General features: G+C 36.5%; 1 protein-coding gene across 8 annotated transcripts in view; it reads left to right on the forward strand.

The window, feature by feature from the left end:
- PHKA1 (phosphorylase kinase regulatory subunit alpha 1) overlaps positions 1-17,037 on the forward strand; it is a 131,184-nt gene that overhangs the window by 108,291 nt on the left and 5,856 nt on the right. For 5 of the 8 annotated variants that reach the window (XM_067723856.1, XM_067723852.1, XM_067723857.1 and 2 more), the window contains 9 exons: positions 501-657; positions 1,132-1,211; positions 2,380-2,458; positions 2,599-2,728; positions 5,794-5,895; positions 6,815-6,930; positions 7,060-7,107; positions 14,446-14,616; positions 16,774-16,827. In XM_067723856.1, the coding sequence (XP_067579957.1) occupies positions 501-657; positions 1,132-1,211; positions 2,380-2,458; positions 2,599-2,728; positions 5,794-5,895; positions 6,815-6,930; positions 7,060-7,107; positions 14,446-14,616; positions 16,774-16,827 (937 nt within the window). The remainder of the gene's footprint in view (positions 1-500; positions 658-1,131; positions 1,212-2,379; positions 2,459-2,598; positions 2,729-5,793; positions 5,896-6,814; positions 6,931-7,059; positions 7,108-14,445; positions 14,617-16,773; positions 16,828-17,037) is intronic. The other 3 variants (XM_067723854.1, XM_067723858.1, XM_067723853.1) reach the window with 2 other exon arrangements.

Raw genomic sequence — 17,037 nt, forward strand, 5'->3', positions numbered from 1 at the left:
AAACTCCCCAATTTCATAGCACTTCATATATCTTTTATGGTACTTCACAGTTGACTTGTGGTATAGGAACTTTTACGACAATAATGTATATGATGTGTGTGTGTGTGTGTGTGTGTGTGTGTGTGTGTATATATGTATCTTTTAAAAATAAGCACACATTCTTCTTACTTCTTCATTAGTTCCCTAAGTGTAGCATACTTTCTGAACTTTCAGTAGTTAAATTAAATCTTTGACTTTAATTTCAGCTACTTTGAAGCCCATTAAGAGGGTAAAAGAATGTATTTTGTCAAAACACAACTGAAACTAAGACTTATTCTTGTCTAGGTATTCGGCTTTCAGTACCAACTTAAAAATAGTTTTACGAGAATTCGTAGTAAATAACATTCATTTCCTAATGAGAGAAACCTATCAAAAACAGGCATATTCTCTATGACACAAACAAAGTATTGTTGCCTGTAGCTTTATTTATAATTAATGTAGACCTGCCTTTAACATTCCAGAGGACCTGACTGGGACACTGGATTGTATGATGAAGGGAGTGCAACAGTCAGAGAGCTGCTTACTGAGCTCTATAGCAAAGTTGGAGAAATTCGTCACTGGGGCCTGATCCGATACATCTCTGGAATCTTAAGGAAGAAGGTGGAAGCACTCGATGAGGTACTATAAATTCTTCTTGAATTTATACCAAATCTAAATGGAGGTGCTTTTTATAAATTGGTTTCTGCAGTTGTTTTTTAAGGCAGTCACCACAGCATCTAACTGTTTAAGATGTTGTTTTTCCCACATAACATTTCTGATTATCAGGTAGCTTTTTTTGTTTATGAATGTCAAATATATAATACTGAAGCATATAAACTGTAGACTTATAGAGGTGTTATAAACTATGAGGATTCTAGGTCTTAAGAATGAATTTATACTAGGCTAAAAGTTCCTACCTTTTAGGAGATAAAAATACTTCATTGTTCCTTCCTAGAAATCCCTCTTCTCTGATCTTCATCACATTTCCTGAGGAAAAGATTGATGTGTCATTAAGTTAAGGGGGAGCAAAGGTTTCTAGGCTGAAAACAGAAAATTTCGTGGAAATGTGAGGTGTTATGGGAAGGATAATACTATTATACTATTTATTCCTAGGCCTGCACAGACCTTCTCTCCCACCAGAAACATTTGACAGTGGGACTCCCTCCAGAACCTCGAGAGAAGACCATCTCTGCGTTAGTATGGTTTTTGTTTGGGTTTGATGAAGCTCCTCTGAGACTTTAAGGAGCTGTGTGGACTGACTGCAATTCTCTTGTCCTAATCTATAAGTGGATGATAATGTCCTACGTGTGTGAGCTTCTATCAGGGACAGTGAATGTGAGAATGTTGGTAGTGATAGGACATGAGTAAATGAAAGAGAAGGCTCACAGGGAGTAGTACTCAAATGTATTTTGCTCTTTTGGGGTTTTTTTGTTTGTTTGTTTTTACTTATTGGCTTTACCAAACGTTTTATTCAAAAAACAAACAAACAGGGCAACTGGAATTAGCCCCCACAAAAAATCAGCTATACTCTAGACTTTGTTCCAGGCCTCTCTCCTTGGCTTATAGATGGCTGTTTTTTCCTTATGTCTCTTCACATTTCTTCTCTCTCTGTGTGTCTCTGTGTCCAAATTTCTCACTTATAAAAGACACCAGTCATATTAGATTAGGGCCCACCCAATTACCTCACTTTAGCTTACCTCTGTAAAGACACTCTGAGATACTAGGGATTAGGATTTCAACATAGGAACTTAGAGGGAACACAGTTCAATCCATAACACCTTATTCCTGGCAAACAGAACCTTTTATTACAAATCAGATCAATTTTGTGGCTACTGTGGGCAATCCAAAAGAAGATGGCATGCCCCATGCCCCCAGAGTGCTTAGTATCAACAGGAGAGTCAGAAGTGTAGGAGGGTGTGTGTGTGTGTAAACTGATGAAACTATAAAAAATCAGTATAACTCTATAAGGTGTGATTGTAAAGTAATAAAATGTCTTCCAAAAGGCACAGCTTAAATTTAGTTTATTACTTTTTAGCCATAATAGTTACTTGTCAAATGTTAAGAATTAACCATGAAAGACTGGTCTGGAAGGACGTCATGGGGTGAGTTTTAAATACAATTTGGAAGGAGAAGGGCAATCCAGGCTTAGAGACGGGAGAGCAGAGCTCTCCTGAGTTGATATGGGCCAGAGTGCTTTGGGGAGGCAGTGAACTATGAAGACTGAAAGAACCAGAATGCTACCAGTAATGATGAGATGTTGAGACACTGACTTGGACTTGGGAGGAGCTTTTTTATTTTCTCAATAAATTTAGCTTTAAGTAGTTGCAGAATTTTGTCTTTCTTCACTGTCCTCTTCCTTAGACCTCTGCCCTATGAAGTACTCACTCAGCTGATAGATGAAGCCAGTGAAGGGGACATGAGCATTTCAATTCTTACACAGGTGAGCAGAATTATAAAGCCTAATCTGGTGATTGATATTTAAAAGTTTGTTTTCAGTTGATCTGGCAATTTCTGAAGACCACAAAATAAGCCTTGTGAGATCTAGGGCATAATTTTTGTCTATATTCATTCCATGCACAGGAAATAATGGTATATCTAGCCATGTATATGCGAACTCAGCCTGGCCTCTTTGCTGAAATGTTTCGACTTCGAATTGGTCTGATCATACAAGTTATGGCAACAGAACTGGCCCACTCCCTTCGATGCTCAGGTATTCAATTAAGTAACTGTTTGAGGCAGAATTCACTTTTAATAGAGTTCTATTGAGTTTTGAATCAGGAGGGAAAGGAATCTAAAAGATTTTTATCGGTAGCTCAGAAGCTGCATATAGCAGTCTTGTTCCCATGTTAGTCAGTCTCTATACAAGTCAAGGGACTGCTATGACAAATTTATATATTAGTTATCAACTTCAAAATTCCACCTCCTAGGGGCTCTGCACTCCCAATGACATTCCTACTAACTCCTAGAGTGATCCGAGGCATACATCAAACTAAGTGTGATAGACTGGGTTCAATTCTGATTCAGGCATGGCCACCTCTGGCTGTCAGATTGAGTCACCACATCAGTTTGATTATAGTGTCAGTATTCTGTCTAGTCAACATCAGGATCAAATAAAGGAAGGCAATATTTCTATTCATATTTATCTGACAAGACTCTTTTTGATATTAGCTATAGGTATATTTGGCAAGGTAGCAATTTTAGTTAGAAGAATAGATGGGGCCTTTGGAAGCTGTAGCACAGAATTATGGGGAGACCCCGTGGCATGACTATTTTTTCCTTCGGTATTTGATTTCAACAAGAATGGCAAAGTAATAGAGATAGGGATTGAATACAAAGATAAAATCACAGTTGCAAAACTCAATTTTAGCCATTGTTTCAGTTAAATTTCCCCAAAAGGCTTTTAATTGAGCTGTTAGCAAGTAGCTAAATTTATTGGTTTGAATCTAACCTAAATTACATGAGATAATGTATATTTAAATAACCCTTTAAAGGAATAAAGCTAATGATTATTTTATACCTACCATATGCCAGACACTGTACTTTTTGCTTTTTATTTACATATATTATCTCATTTAATCCTTACAACAACCAACTGGAGAAGGTATTTTTATCTCACTTTTACTGATGGTAAAAGGAATTGAAACTCAAACTATTGGATGTAAAATAGGCTCAAGAATGTATTGTATAAAGAAGATGTGGCACATATATACAATGGAATATTACTCAGCCATAAAAAGAAACGAAATTGAGCTATTTGTAATGAGGTGGATAGACCTAGAGTCTATCATACAGAGTGAAGTAAGTCAGGAAGAGAAAGACAAATACCGTATGCTAACACATATATATATGGAATTTAAGAAAAAAAATGTCATGAAGAACCTAGGGGTAAGACAGGAATAAAGACACAGACCTACTAGAGAACGGACTTGAGGATATGGGGAGGGGGAAGGGTGAGCTGTGACAAAGCGAGAGAGAGGCATGGAGATATATACACTACCAAACGTAAGGTAGATAGCTAGTGGGAAGCAGCCGCATAGCACAGGGAGATCAGCTCGGTGCTTTGTGACCGCCTGGAGGGGTGGGATAGGGAGGGTGGGAGGGAGGGAGATGCCAGAGGGAAGAGATATGGGAACATATGTATATGTATAACTGATTCACTTTGTTATAAAGCAGAAACTAACACACCATTGTAAAGCAATTATACCCCAATAAAGATGTTAAAAAAAAAAGAATGTATTGTACAACACAGGGAATATAGCCAATATTTTGTAATAACTGTAAATGGAAAGTAACCTTTAAAATTGTATAAAAATTTTAAATTCTTTAAATAAAGCTAATGAGCAATTTTTAAAAAATGAAACTCAGAAAGGTTAATAACTTGCACGAAGTTACATAACTGGTAAATAGTGAAATTTGAGTCCAAGTCTGCCTGATTCCAAATGATCGCCAGTTCAGCACATTGTTATAAGATTACATGTATATATATATTTTTTTCTCAAGCTTTGGTATCAAGTGATGTTTTATGAGAGTCTGATTATTCAATAATAAACCTCAAGAAGGGATAAATCCGCAAACATTCTTCACTTTTCCTTAATTGCCCATTACAGATTTTTTTTTTCCTGTGGATTCATCAAACCATGGCTATTTATTTCTTCTAGGATAAAGTCAAGATCCCTGGGTCTGATATTCAAGACCCTCAACAGTCTGGCCTCTACCTCCCACTTCAACAGTACTTCCCACTAATTTTATCAGTCCCCATCCTTGGAGATTGATGTCTCCTCTTATTTCCAAAGCATTTATTGTCTCTACCTCTCATTTGACACTTAGTATAGCCATGCCATGTTTTACTGTTGTTTATCTTGTTTACATGTCCAGTCTTTCCCAAATAGTTGGTCAGCCTCACAAGGTCAAGTACCATGTCATACCTGTTTGTACTAACATTGTTTAAAATCATGACCTACATGTAGTAAACTCATAATAGGTGTCTGATGTTGATGAACAAATTCAAGTTATATTCTCAATATTCTTCATAATTTCATAGATTCATATCTATTCTCTTTTTAAATCCCCATATTTCCAGATAGAGAGAAGTTTTGATTATTTTAGCCCATCTTCATAGATACAATCATTGCTTTCTCCGACTGGTTTCCAGTTCCATTGTACTCCTTTCATTCTTCCCACTTTCAAATAAAGATTCTACTGAGTATCCTAATGATGTGGAAGAGGGGTGAAGAAGAAATCAAGGGCCTAGTTAATCCATAAACTGGATAATCAGTCCTTAAATTATTAAGAATCTGTTGGAGGATGAATACCTAGGCAGTATGGTGCTGGAAATTTATTTTCTTTAACATCTTTATTGGAGTATAATTGCTTTACAATGTTATGTTAGTTTCTGCTGTATAACAAAGTGAATCAGCTATATGTATACATATATCCGCACATCCCCTCCGTCTTGTGTCTCCCTCCCACCCTCCCTATCCCACCCCTCTAAGTGGTCACAAAGCACCGAGCTGAGCTCCCTGTGCTATGCAGCTGCTTCCCATTAGCTATCTATTTTACATTCAGTACTGTATATATGTCAATGCTACTCTCTCACTTCATCCCAGCTTACCCTTCCCTCTCCCTGTGTCCTCAAGTCCATTCTCTACGTCTGCGTTTTTTTCTTCCAATCAAGTGACTCAGAAATTCTAAGCAAGAAAGGAAATAGAGAAAAAAATAGGGTGAGAGTGGCAGGTCAATTAGAAATCCCTCTGTTCTAACATTTCTGCTGAGTAGCTGAGGAAGCCACAGATGGCCTGATGAATCTCAGTCCTTCAGCCATGAAGAACCTCCTGCATCACATTCTCAGTGGCAAGGAGTTTGGCGTGGAACGAAGCGGTAAGGTTGAATCACTGCATTTCTATTTCAGAATGTTTGTTTTAAATGTCTCATTGATTTTAAAGTGTTTCTTTTATCAGCGGAACTTTTCTCCCAAATAAATAGGACCCCAGTATATGAAAGTTAAAACCAAAGCTGTCTTCTGGAACAAGATTTGGAAACCACTGTGTGTCTTTTTTTCCCTTAAATGATATGTCAGTTAAGTAGATTACTAGCATATTTTGTTTTGGACTGTTTTATACATTCCCTTACATTATCTTAAGACTCTACTTTAGGACAACTAGCAACCTGTATCATCTGAAACTTTCTTGTATTCCAGTTGGCAATAATTCAGTAGCACTTATAGTGGTGTGTGTGTGTGTGTGTGTGTGTGTGTGTGTGTGTGTGTGTGTGTGTGTAGCTGCTACAGTGCACCTGATACATCCTTTCATTTTTAAATTCAAATACGTTTAGGGGTCTATCACAAATTAACCTTACACCTGCACTTGGTGGTTTGGTAGTGGTATTTGATATCAAGTACCTAAAACATCAGAGCAAATTAAAAGAGTTATCTCTCATGCTTAACTTTTAGACTTAGAATAAATAAATATATAATGTCAGATGGATGGATACTAGACCTTAGATAGTTATAAAGCAGTGTTCCTCAAGCCTTACTGTTCATAAGAATCACCTGGGTATCTTGCTAAACTGCAGGCTTTAATTCTAGAGTTGGGCCTAAAATTCTAACAAGCTTCTAGGTGAAGCTAATGCTGCAGGCCTGTGGACCACACTTTGAATAGCAAGGTTTAGTTGGTTGTTTGGTTTTTATTATTATTAACATAAAAGGAGGACATACATCTAAGTCTTTTAAATGTGGTGGAGAAAAAAATTTGAACCTGGTTATCCTCCCTCTTTCTCTTTAATCTGTCATGCTATATAGTTCGTCTCACTGATTCAAATATCAGCCCTGCTATTTCTATCCGTGAGATTGGTGCTGTTGGAGCAACCAAACCAGAACGAACTGGGATTATGCAGTTAAAAAGTGAGATAAAGCAGGTAAGATACTACTTGGGAACTGAGCTGGGATACTTTCATATTTAAGAACATTCTTTTGGACTCAGACTTTGTTAAGATCATGTATTTTGTTTCATATTCTGAGTTTAATTTGAGCCATTTATTTTTCAGGTGGACTTTCGTAGACTGTCTATCTCAACTGAGAGTCAGGTGAAACAAGTAGGGATCCTTTAATATAGATTAACCTGCCTTTAGTTCTATAAAACATGCATGAGCTTATGGCTTTTTTACAAATAAGATAAGCCACAGAGTAGCTTGTTTGATTCTCCTTTTTAGCAATCTTTCTGCAGATAGCTTTCATTTTTCTGGGCCAAACTATCTTGCTGATTTTAAGAGGAAAGTAACTTGTTTCTGATAGCAAGAAATTGAAACCTTGAATTCCTCTTGTTAGGATTAATACATAATTTTGGAATTAATTTTATGGAAGTAGACTTACATTTCTTGCTTTTAAGAACCAGACTAGGTAAGGGCTTTTTTAAACATCTATTTTCAGTTATTGTCCAGAAATTAGATTTTTATCATTGTCATGATAGAGGTATACGAAAGGTGTTGTGAACACATAGAGGAAAAACATATAAATCAATCTGAGAGTTGGTGGGAGTCACCAAACATCATACTGTAGGCTGTTACTAATTTTTTCCTTGAAGATGAGAATAGATGAGTTATTGTGTTATACAAAGAAATAATTAACACAAACTTCCATAGTGTTTTTCAGAACTCTGGGAAATGGTGTGATTTCAAAGTCTTTTAATGAAAAGCTTAAAACTACTCCTTCTACTTCCAAAATAGACTTATGCTAGCTTACGATATTAAAACACGTCCAGAAGAGGAAAGGCAAAATGGAAATTTTGCTTGTTTGTGTGCTTGTGTGTCTGTTTGTTTTAGGAGTCAGAAACCATTTAGGAAAATAAAGAGCCAATGCTTGATGTTTAACTTGAAGTAAACTTAATTTAGGTATACCTATCAGATACCCTTTTACGTTTATATTATGCAAGTACAAGACCAGAATGGAATAAGAAAGGGCCTTGTGATAGAAAAGTGTTCACTTTACAGGATTTTTTCCTAGACAATTTGTATAATATGACCATTTTCCTATCTGAAAGGTTAAAGAACTACATTTCATACTGAAGAGTTAAAGTGATGTTCCTGGTAAACAGTTCTTGTTTTGGTTGAGAGTGATTGGCTAAATACTTCATGGTTGTTTATAGTCACAGAGTATTACTTACATGTTCATTATATATTTAGAACTTGAAGTCCATGTTCCCAGCTAGATTAGTATGATATTAAGGACTTGACCTACCCACCCAGCTATATCATTTAATTTTTTTTACACATACACTGCCTATAGGACTTTAAGAAAGCCAAAATCATTAGGACTGTAATTTCGAGGATTGAGAGCTCTAAATTTTCATTACTTTCTTTCTTCTAAATACCGATTTCCATCCTCACCTGCCTGTCTGGTATTTTGTATTGTTCTAAGCCCTTTTCTCTGCCACTCACCAATGCCCTCTTTTCTGATTATAGAAAAAATACTTGTAAAGGTAGTTTTATTTATTTTACCCTTTACCATGACTTTTAGAGTCAGGCTATTTCATCAGCTTTTCTAATGATAACATGCTGGCTAGTTACTTGAATAGTCTGTAATTTTACTCTACTAATAACTTTTAAAAACACATAATGTTTGCCTTGCCTCATCACCTTTAAAAATTTATTTTCTCAAATATTTTTTATAGCCCAATGGTAGTCATCCCCTGGGTGTAGATTTGATGTCACTGTTTTTTTCTGGTAACTGCTGTTATCTTGTATTATATGACAATCAGATTGACTGAAAAAAAATGAATCAGGCTTCCCTGGTGGCGCAGTGGTTGAGAGTCCGCCTGCCGATGCAGGGGACAGGGGTTCGTGCCCCGGTCTGGGAAGATCCCACATGCCGCAGAGCGGCTGGGCCCGTGAGCCATAGGCCGTTGAGGCCACGCGTCCGGAGCCTGTGCTCCGCAACGGGAGAGGCCACAACAGTGAGAGGCCCACGTGCTGCAAAAAGAAAAAAAAGAATCAAAAAGTAAAATTTATACTTATAAATCAACTTCATGCAGGGTGATATCTTTCCATTTCTTTTCCAAAAAGGCAGGTGAGGGGGTTCAACTCCAACCTCTTTTCCATTTCAGAAAACAAAATTCAATTTAATAAGTATTTATTTGTTAAGTATCTGTTCAGTCATTTATTCTTTTGACTAATATAATTAATTAAATGCCTGCTATGTGCCAGGCACTGGAAAGCATCGGTATCCGCTGGGAACTTGTTAGAGATGTGAAATATTGTTCTCATCCTAGGCCTACTGAATCAGAAAGACTGAGGTGAGGCCCAGCAATCTGTGTTTTAATAAGCTTTCTAGGTGATTCTGATGCACTTTTAAGTTTGAAAATCACTGGGTTACCTATTCTTATTGTTTATTCATTTGTAAATATTAATTGAGTGCCAATTTTGTGCCAGGCACTGGACATACAATAGTGAACAAAACAAATGTGGTCCTTGCCCTCATGACGCTTACAGTTTAGGAAGACTGATCTCTGATTTAGTTTCCTTGGTTTAAATCAATAATCCATAATGGCCTATGATTTCAGATTTCTTAGGCTGAAGAGATTAAGGCCAGATGACAACCAAACAAAAAATGGAAAACAATTTGGAAACAATATTGGTATTTCTGTTGACTTTAACCAAGTATATACCCTGTAATGAATTAGTGTAGTATGACTTGGCCAACTTTGTCATATCTACATTAATAAAGGAAGACAGAGGCATAGAGGAGGAGTTAATCTAAAAGCTCAGAACTATTGATATTTGGTTTTGGAAAACAGTCTGAATAGCCCTTGTGGTTTGACTCCGCTTTCAGCAGCCTAGGATCTTTTTTTTTTTTTTTTTTTTTGCGGTACGCGGGCCTCTCACTGTTGTGGCCTCTCCCGTTACGGAGCAACAGGCTCGGGACGCGCAGGCTCAGCGGCCATGGCTCACGGGCACAGCCGCTCCGCGGCATGTGGGATCTTCCCGGACAGGGGCACAAACCCGTGTCCCCTGCATTGGCAGGCGGACTCTCAACCACTGCGCCACCAGGGAAGCCCAGCCTAGGATCTTGATGGTAGAGACGAAGACAATGAAGATAAATCAAATGGAGTTCATCTACTTGGTGCATCAGTGTGATAGTCACTGGCCAATAGAAGTGCCTTAGGGCACTTTTCTCTTTTACATAGCAGTGGTGATATAGGCATTTGATCCAAATTAAAATGTAAGAAGTTCTTTTCTCAGAAAATATTTCTATTACCTTCTTTTTATTTTATTTCTGAATCTAAACTGTCAAAGAAACACTTTCCCCAATGTATTTTATCCTTTACTTTTATAAGTTTTATGTTGTAGCGTGTACCAATACTTCATTCCTTTATATTGCTGAACAATACCTTACTGTATTGATATACACCACATTTTATTTATCCATTTATCAGTTGATGAACATCTGAGTTGTTTCTGGGTTTTGACTGTTATGAATAACGCTGCTATGAACCTTCATGTACAAGTTTTTGTGTGGACATATGTTTTTATTTCTCTTGGATATACATCTAGGAGAAGTGCTGGGTCATTTGGTAACTATGGTTAGCATGAGGAACTGCCAAATTGTTTTCCAAAGGGGACTGTACCATTTTACATTCCCACTGGCAATGTCTGAGGGTTCCAATTTCTTCATATCCACACCAATCCTTGCTATTGTCCATCTTTTTGATTCTAGCCATTTTAGTGGGTATGAAGTGATATCTCATTGTGGTTTTGATTTGCAGTTCCCTAAGGCTTATGATATTAAACATCTTTTCATGTGCCAATTGACTGTTTGTTTATCTTCTTTTGGAGAAATGTCCATTCAGATCCTTTACCCATTTGTTAATTGGGTTATTTGTCTTTTTATTGTTGAGTTGTAAAGATTCTTTATATATTCTGGATACAGGTCCCTAAAGGTTCTTTATGTATTCTGGATACAAGTCCCTTATCAGATATCTGATTGGCACATAGTTTTTCCCATTCTGTGTGTTGCTTTTCACTTTTTTTTTTCTCTGAAGCATATCAACCACGCAATTTACTTTCTTGATAGTGTCATTTGAAGAACAGAAGTTTTTAGTTCGGGTGAAGTCCAATTCATCTAATTTTTCTTTTAGTGTCCTATCTAAGAAGGCGTTGCCTAGCCCAAGGTCACAAAGATTTATTCCTATTTTTTAAGAGTTTTGTAGTTTTAGCTCTTACAATTAGGTCTATGATTATGTTTATGGGTCCCCAAGACCACCTCTCGGGTTCAGTGATTCACTAGGAGGACTCACAGGACTAAGCATACTCAAAGCTATGACTTATTACAGCAAATGAATACAAAACAAAGTCAGCAAAGGGAAAAGGTGCATTGGACAAAGTCCAGGGAAAACAGGCACCAGCTTCCGGAGTGCTCTCCCAGTAAAGTCACACAGGATGCAACTCCCCGTGCAATGAGTTGTGACAACATGTATGAAATATTGCCAACCAGGGAATTTCATTTAAGACTCAGCACCCAGGGTTTTTACTGGGGGCTGGTCACATAAACAGCCTCTGTCTGGCATGTACCAAAACTCTAGACTCCCAGAGGGAAAGCAAATGTTCAACATAAACCATAGAGTTTCCACAAACAGTTTAGGCACAATAAGCCACTGTTAATCAATTCTGAGAATGGTGGAAACCCTCCCAAAATCCAGCTCTCCAAATGCCAACCAAGGGCCAATCTTATAATCAGGGCTTTCCAAGAATAGCATTTCTGGCCTTCTATATTAACTCTTTTTTGCACAGTAACCCATTTGGACTTAATTTTTGTGTATGGTGTGTAGTAGGGGGTCCAACTTCATTCTTTTGAATGTGACTATCCAGTTGTTCTAGCACTATCTCTTAGATAGAAGACTGTCTTTCCTCCATTTACTTTTCTTGACACTCTTGTTAAAAACTGACAAAAATGCAGTGGTTTATTTCTGAACTCCCAATTTTATTTCACTGATCTACATGCCTAGCCTATGCCTGTATGACGCAGCCTTTTTTTTTTCCAGAGAAGGAAGGATTTATTACTTGCAGCAAGTAAGGAGAACACTTGTTTTCCCAAAGCAGTGTCTTCTTGACACAGTCTTGATTATTGTAGCTTTATAATAAATTTTGAAGTTGGGAATTGTGAGTCCTCCAACTTTGATCTTTTTTAAGATTGTGTTAGCTATCATGGGTCCCTTGAATTTTCACATGAATGTTAGGATAAGCTTGTCAATTTCTGCAAAGAACCCAATGGGATTTTGATAAAGATTGTGTTCAATCTATAGATCAGTTTTGAGAGTATTACCATTTTAACAATATTAAGTCTTCTGATCCATGAAAATAGGATCTCTATTTATTTAGGTCTTTAATTTCTTTCAACAGGTTTTGTAGTTTTCACAGTGTATGTTTTACACTTCTTTCATTAAATTTATTCCTAAGTATTTTATTCTTTTTAATGCTGTCTTAAACAAAATTGTTTTCTTAATTTCATTTTCAGATTGTTGATTGCTACTGTTTAGAAATACAATTAATTTTTGTATATTGATTTTATATCGTGCAGCCTCACTGAACTCATTTATTAGTTCTAATTGTTTTTTAGTGAATTCCTTATATACAAGATCATGTCATCTGCAAATGACTTTCCACTCTGAATGACTTTTGTTTTCCTTCTTAATAGCCCTGGATAGAGCCTCCAGTACAATACTGAATAGAAGTAGCAAGATTGAACATCTTTGTCTTGTTCTGATCTTAGGAGGGAAAACATTCAGTCATCAACCATTCATTATGATGTCAGCTGTGGGTTTTTTGTAGATGCCCTCTATTAGATTTAGGAAGAACCCCTTTGTTCCCAGTTTGTTGAGTGTTTTTTATCATTGAAGCGGTGTTAGAATTTATTAAATGCTTTTTCTGCATCTATTAGGATGATATGGGTTTTATCCTTTATTCTGTTGATAGGGTGTATTACATTGATTGATGTCCAGATGTTAAAACAACGTTGAACTCCTGGAATAAATTCTACTTCATTGTGTGTATTAAAAGGTGTATCATCTTTTTTATATGTTGCTGAATTTTTAGGTTTGCTAGTGTTTTGTTGAGGATCTTTGTACCTCTGTTCATAAGGGGTATTGATCTGTAGTTTTCTTGTGATGTCTTTGTCTGATTTTGGTGTAAGGCTAATACTGGCCTCATAGAATGAGTTGGGAAGTTCCTTCCTTTTCTCTTTTTTGGAAGTGTTTGTGAAGAAGTGATATTAATTCTTCTTCAGATGTTTGGTAGTATTAACCAGTGAAGCCACCTGTACCTGGACTTTTCTCTGTGAAAGTTTTGTAATTACTAGTTATATCTCTTTGTTATAAATCTATTCAGATTTTGTTTCTTCTGGAGTCCATTTGGATAGTTTGTGTCTTTCTAGGAACTTGTGGTTTTCACCTAAGTTATATATCAATAATTTGTTGACATGTGACTGCCAATGGTATGTCCTTATAATCCTTTCTATTTCTTTAAGGTTGGAAGTGATGTCCTCTTTTTCTATCCTGACTTTAATACATTTCCTTTTTTTATTTTTTGGGTATGTCTAGCTAAATATTTGTCAATTTTTTTGATGTTTATTTTCAAAGAAACAAATTTTTGGTTTCATTGATTTTTTTCTATTATTTTTGGTTCTCTATTTTTCTTTCTGTTACAGTCTTTGTTATTTTCTTCTCTTTGCTTTCAGTTTAATTTGCTCTTCTTTTCTTCTTTTTTTCATTGTCTTAAGGTAGAAAGTTTGGTTATTGATTTGAGATCTTTCTTCTTTTTTAATACAAGCATTTATAAAATAAACTTCTCTTTAAGCACTGTTTTAGCTGCATCCCATAAGTTTTGGTATGTTGTGTTTCCATTTTCATTCATCTCAGAGTGTTTTCTAATTTTCCTTGTGATTTCTTTCTTAACCCACTGGTTATTTAGGAATGTGTTGTCTAATTTCCACATATTTGTAAATTTCCCAAATTTCCTTTTGTTACTGATTTCTAATTTAATTTCATTGTAGTAAGATAATATACTTTGTGTCTTATTTCAATTCTTTTAAATTGAGACTTGTGTTATAGCCTACAGGAGCAACAAACCAAGCCATAGACCAGTTAGAAGTTTAACAGAAATAACCTGGCAAAGAGACAGTGAAGAACCTCCCATGTCATCAGTATTTTTATGGCTTTTCTTATGTATCACTAGATGCTTTCTGAAAGGCTCATACCTGTTTACATTGCTGCTATCTACTCATAAGTCTTCTAGCTTCTCTATAACCTTTTTGTCTTGGGTGTTACACTTAATTTGTGGTTTATAATTCTGCTGAGTGTGTTTATTATTCATTGTGCTATAATACTTTAATCATAGAAACAGATAACTCTTGATTTATGTTCTTTCCTCTACTTTTCTCCCAAGTCACCTGGAACCTCTATGAGTCCAAGTATTGGGTCCTTCCCTAGTGCATGTGGTCAACAGACATCTAAAGATAGTCGTCAAGGTCAATGGCAACGCCGAAGAAGGCTGGATGGAGCACTAAACAGAGTCCCAATTGGATTTTATCAAAAAGTATGGAAAGTTTTGCAGAAGGTGAGCATAATACATTGTAGATGTCTCTTTATTTCACACACCCCCCATGAAATTATCAGTCTCCTTGTCTGAGATATGACATGACTATGATATCACTGCAATTATATAAAAGTCATGTGCTCTTATGGATAAAACCTAGAAGAAAACATTAAAATGAAACAGTTGATTTGTTATTTTGACATTACTGATAATTTAGTCTCTCTCCATAACTGTTACTGTTGCAGTGTTTATAAATGAGATTTCAAAAATCATCACTTCTCTGCTTTTTGGCCATGGTTGGATATTGTGGGACATTGTGATACATTTACTGCTAATCAAATGAATGTGGTGATAAAGACTCACTTTCTTTGTAGCTATTGTAGAGTAGAAATGTTATTTGTAGCAATGTGCTGTTAATAACAAATGTTACTACAGTAAAACAACTGTGGCATCTGGGAAGCTTTATGAGACGCTCTTACCTATTTTTTTTCTTGGATGAAAACTACTAAATAAATGCAGTCATAGTGATGCTAATAGTCCAGAGACTCTACTGGTGTGACCAATTTTTGTTTTTCTGTCAAAGGCCTAGTTTGCCAAAGACTTTCAAGGGGACATCACACCATTATGATTGTGACAGATTTAGAAGGCCAAGAAGACTATTGTACTCATTCATAGATCTCATTCATAGTCTCATAGGTGCCACTTTTTGCTTCATTGCCCTTGGTAATGACCTGAAGAACACTTCAACCAGGACTTCAAAACCTTTAGTTATGTTTCTCCCCTTAGCACACTGATATTCCAGGGACAGAATCAGGTGATCCTTTGGAAAGGTGAAATTTGATTCCTCGAACTATCAACTCTGGCGATCTTCCTTTCAAAGAGTACCTATCAGTTATTTTCCTTCCATTTAACTGCTATAGCACAGTGGTAACAGATATGTGCTGTATCTCTCCAGCTCTGCCTGGCTTATGGCAATTCAGTTTCACAGACTACATGTAGTAGGTGCTCTTCTACCCAGATACCATGGAAAGTGTCTGTTCTTGTCATCAAAGAGTTTAATCCATAGTTATCGTCTTACATAGCAGCTGTAATGCAAGGCCAAAAGTGTTATGATAAAAGTGCAAAACCAGAAGGCTGTGAGAATACAAGGGAAGGAACATTCAAGTCTGACTGGGAAAATTGGGTATTTTGTGGCAGAATCAAAGCATGAATTTGAAATCCTAATGTAAAGGGGAAAAACAAATGCCGTCTGTTTTTATTTTCATTCCATTCCTTTCAGAGTATGAATGTAACATAATCACTCTGCACATATGTTTCAAGGCTGGTAATTCTCAAAGATTGTTATTTGGCATATGGAACATGGGATGGAAGTGTCTGGTAGGGTCGATAAACTTTTTGGATTGGAATATTTATCTGTGGTTTAATATATAATGTTTTGATTTATTTAAAATCTAAAATGGCAAATCATTAATTCCCACTGCTTTTTAATAATTGAATTGATGGTGGGGGGAAGATAAAATATCATTCGTTCATACAGTATTTCTTGAGCATCTGCCATGCACTAGGCAATGTCCTAGGTGCTCACAGGAATACAACAGAAAACAAAACAGACGACGATCTCTGTCCTTATGGAACTTACATTCTATTAAGGAGAGACAATAAATAAGAAACACAATAAATAAGTAAATTATACAGAATGTTGAAAGATGACATACTGTAGAGAAAGTAGAGCAGAGTGAGGGGATCAGGAGTGCTGATGGGGGATGCTTAACTAGAAAATGTAACTATGCATGTCTGGTAAATGCATATCTTGAGTTTTTTCTCTTCAGCCCAAAAAAATCTTTATGAAAGTCTATTTGTGATGGCTCTGGGACCTACCGTGGTATCCTCTCAGATAGTCTCTGAATCTTTAGGGCTAGACTATCTCAGCAGGTAGACCTTCCCGACCCTTCCACTCCCCTAAGTAGAGGATGAAGCTTGAGTTCCCTATAGTCCAACCCTGCTTCTTGCCACACAGTAAGCGTAACCCCTTGGCAAAGACCCGTGGGCTGCAGGGCCTTTCCCTGGCCTGTGATTACTCAGCATCTACCCAGGGGAACACACTTAGAAATACTAAGTGTCTCCTTACAGTCTCCCAGTTGTCAGCATGTCCCGGGTGACGTTTTTGCTGTTTTGCAGTGTCATGGACTTTCTGTGGAAGGTTTTGTTCTTCCTTCTTCAACCACTAGAGAGGTAAGATTCTGTGTCTTTCACATTTATTTGATTGATAGCTTGTCTGGCTAAAGTATTTCAGTGATCTCTTTTCAAAATAACAAATCTATGCTTTTATAAATCAACTGAACAAGAAATGCATTGGAAGAAAGGAGAGAATGTTCTTAAAAAATAGAATGGGAATATTAGAGAATAATTATGTGTTACATTAATTATATAAAGGCAGTTTCT

The sequence above is a fragment of the Pseudorca crassidens genome, chromosome X, assembly GCF_039906515.1.
Source record: "Pseudorca crassidens isolate mPseCra1 chromosome X, mPseCra1.hap1, whole genome shotgun sequence".
NCBI classification, from domain to species: domain Eukaryota; kingdom Metazoa; phylum Chordata; class Mammalia; order Artiodactyla; family Delphinidae; genus Pseudorca; species Pseudorca crassidens.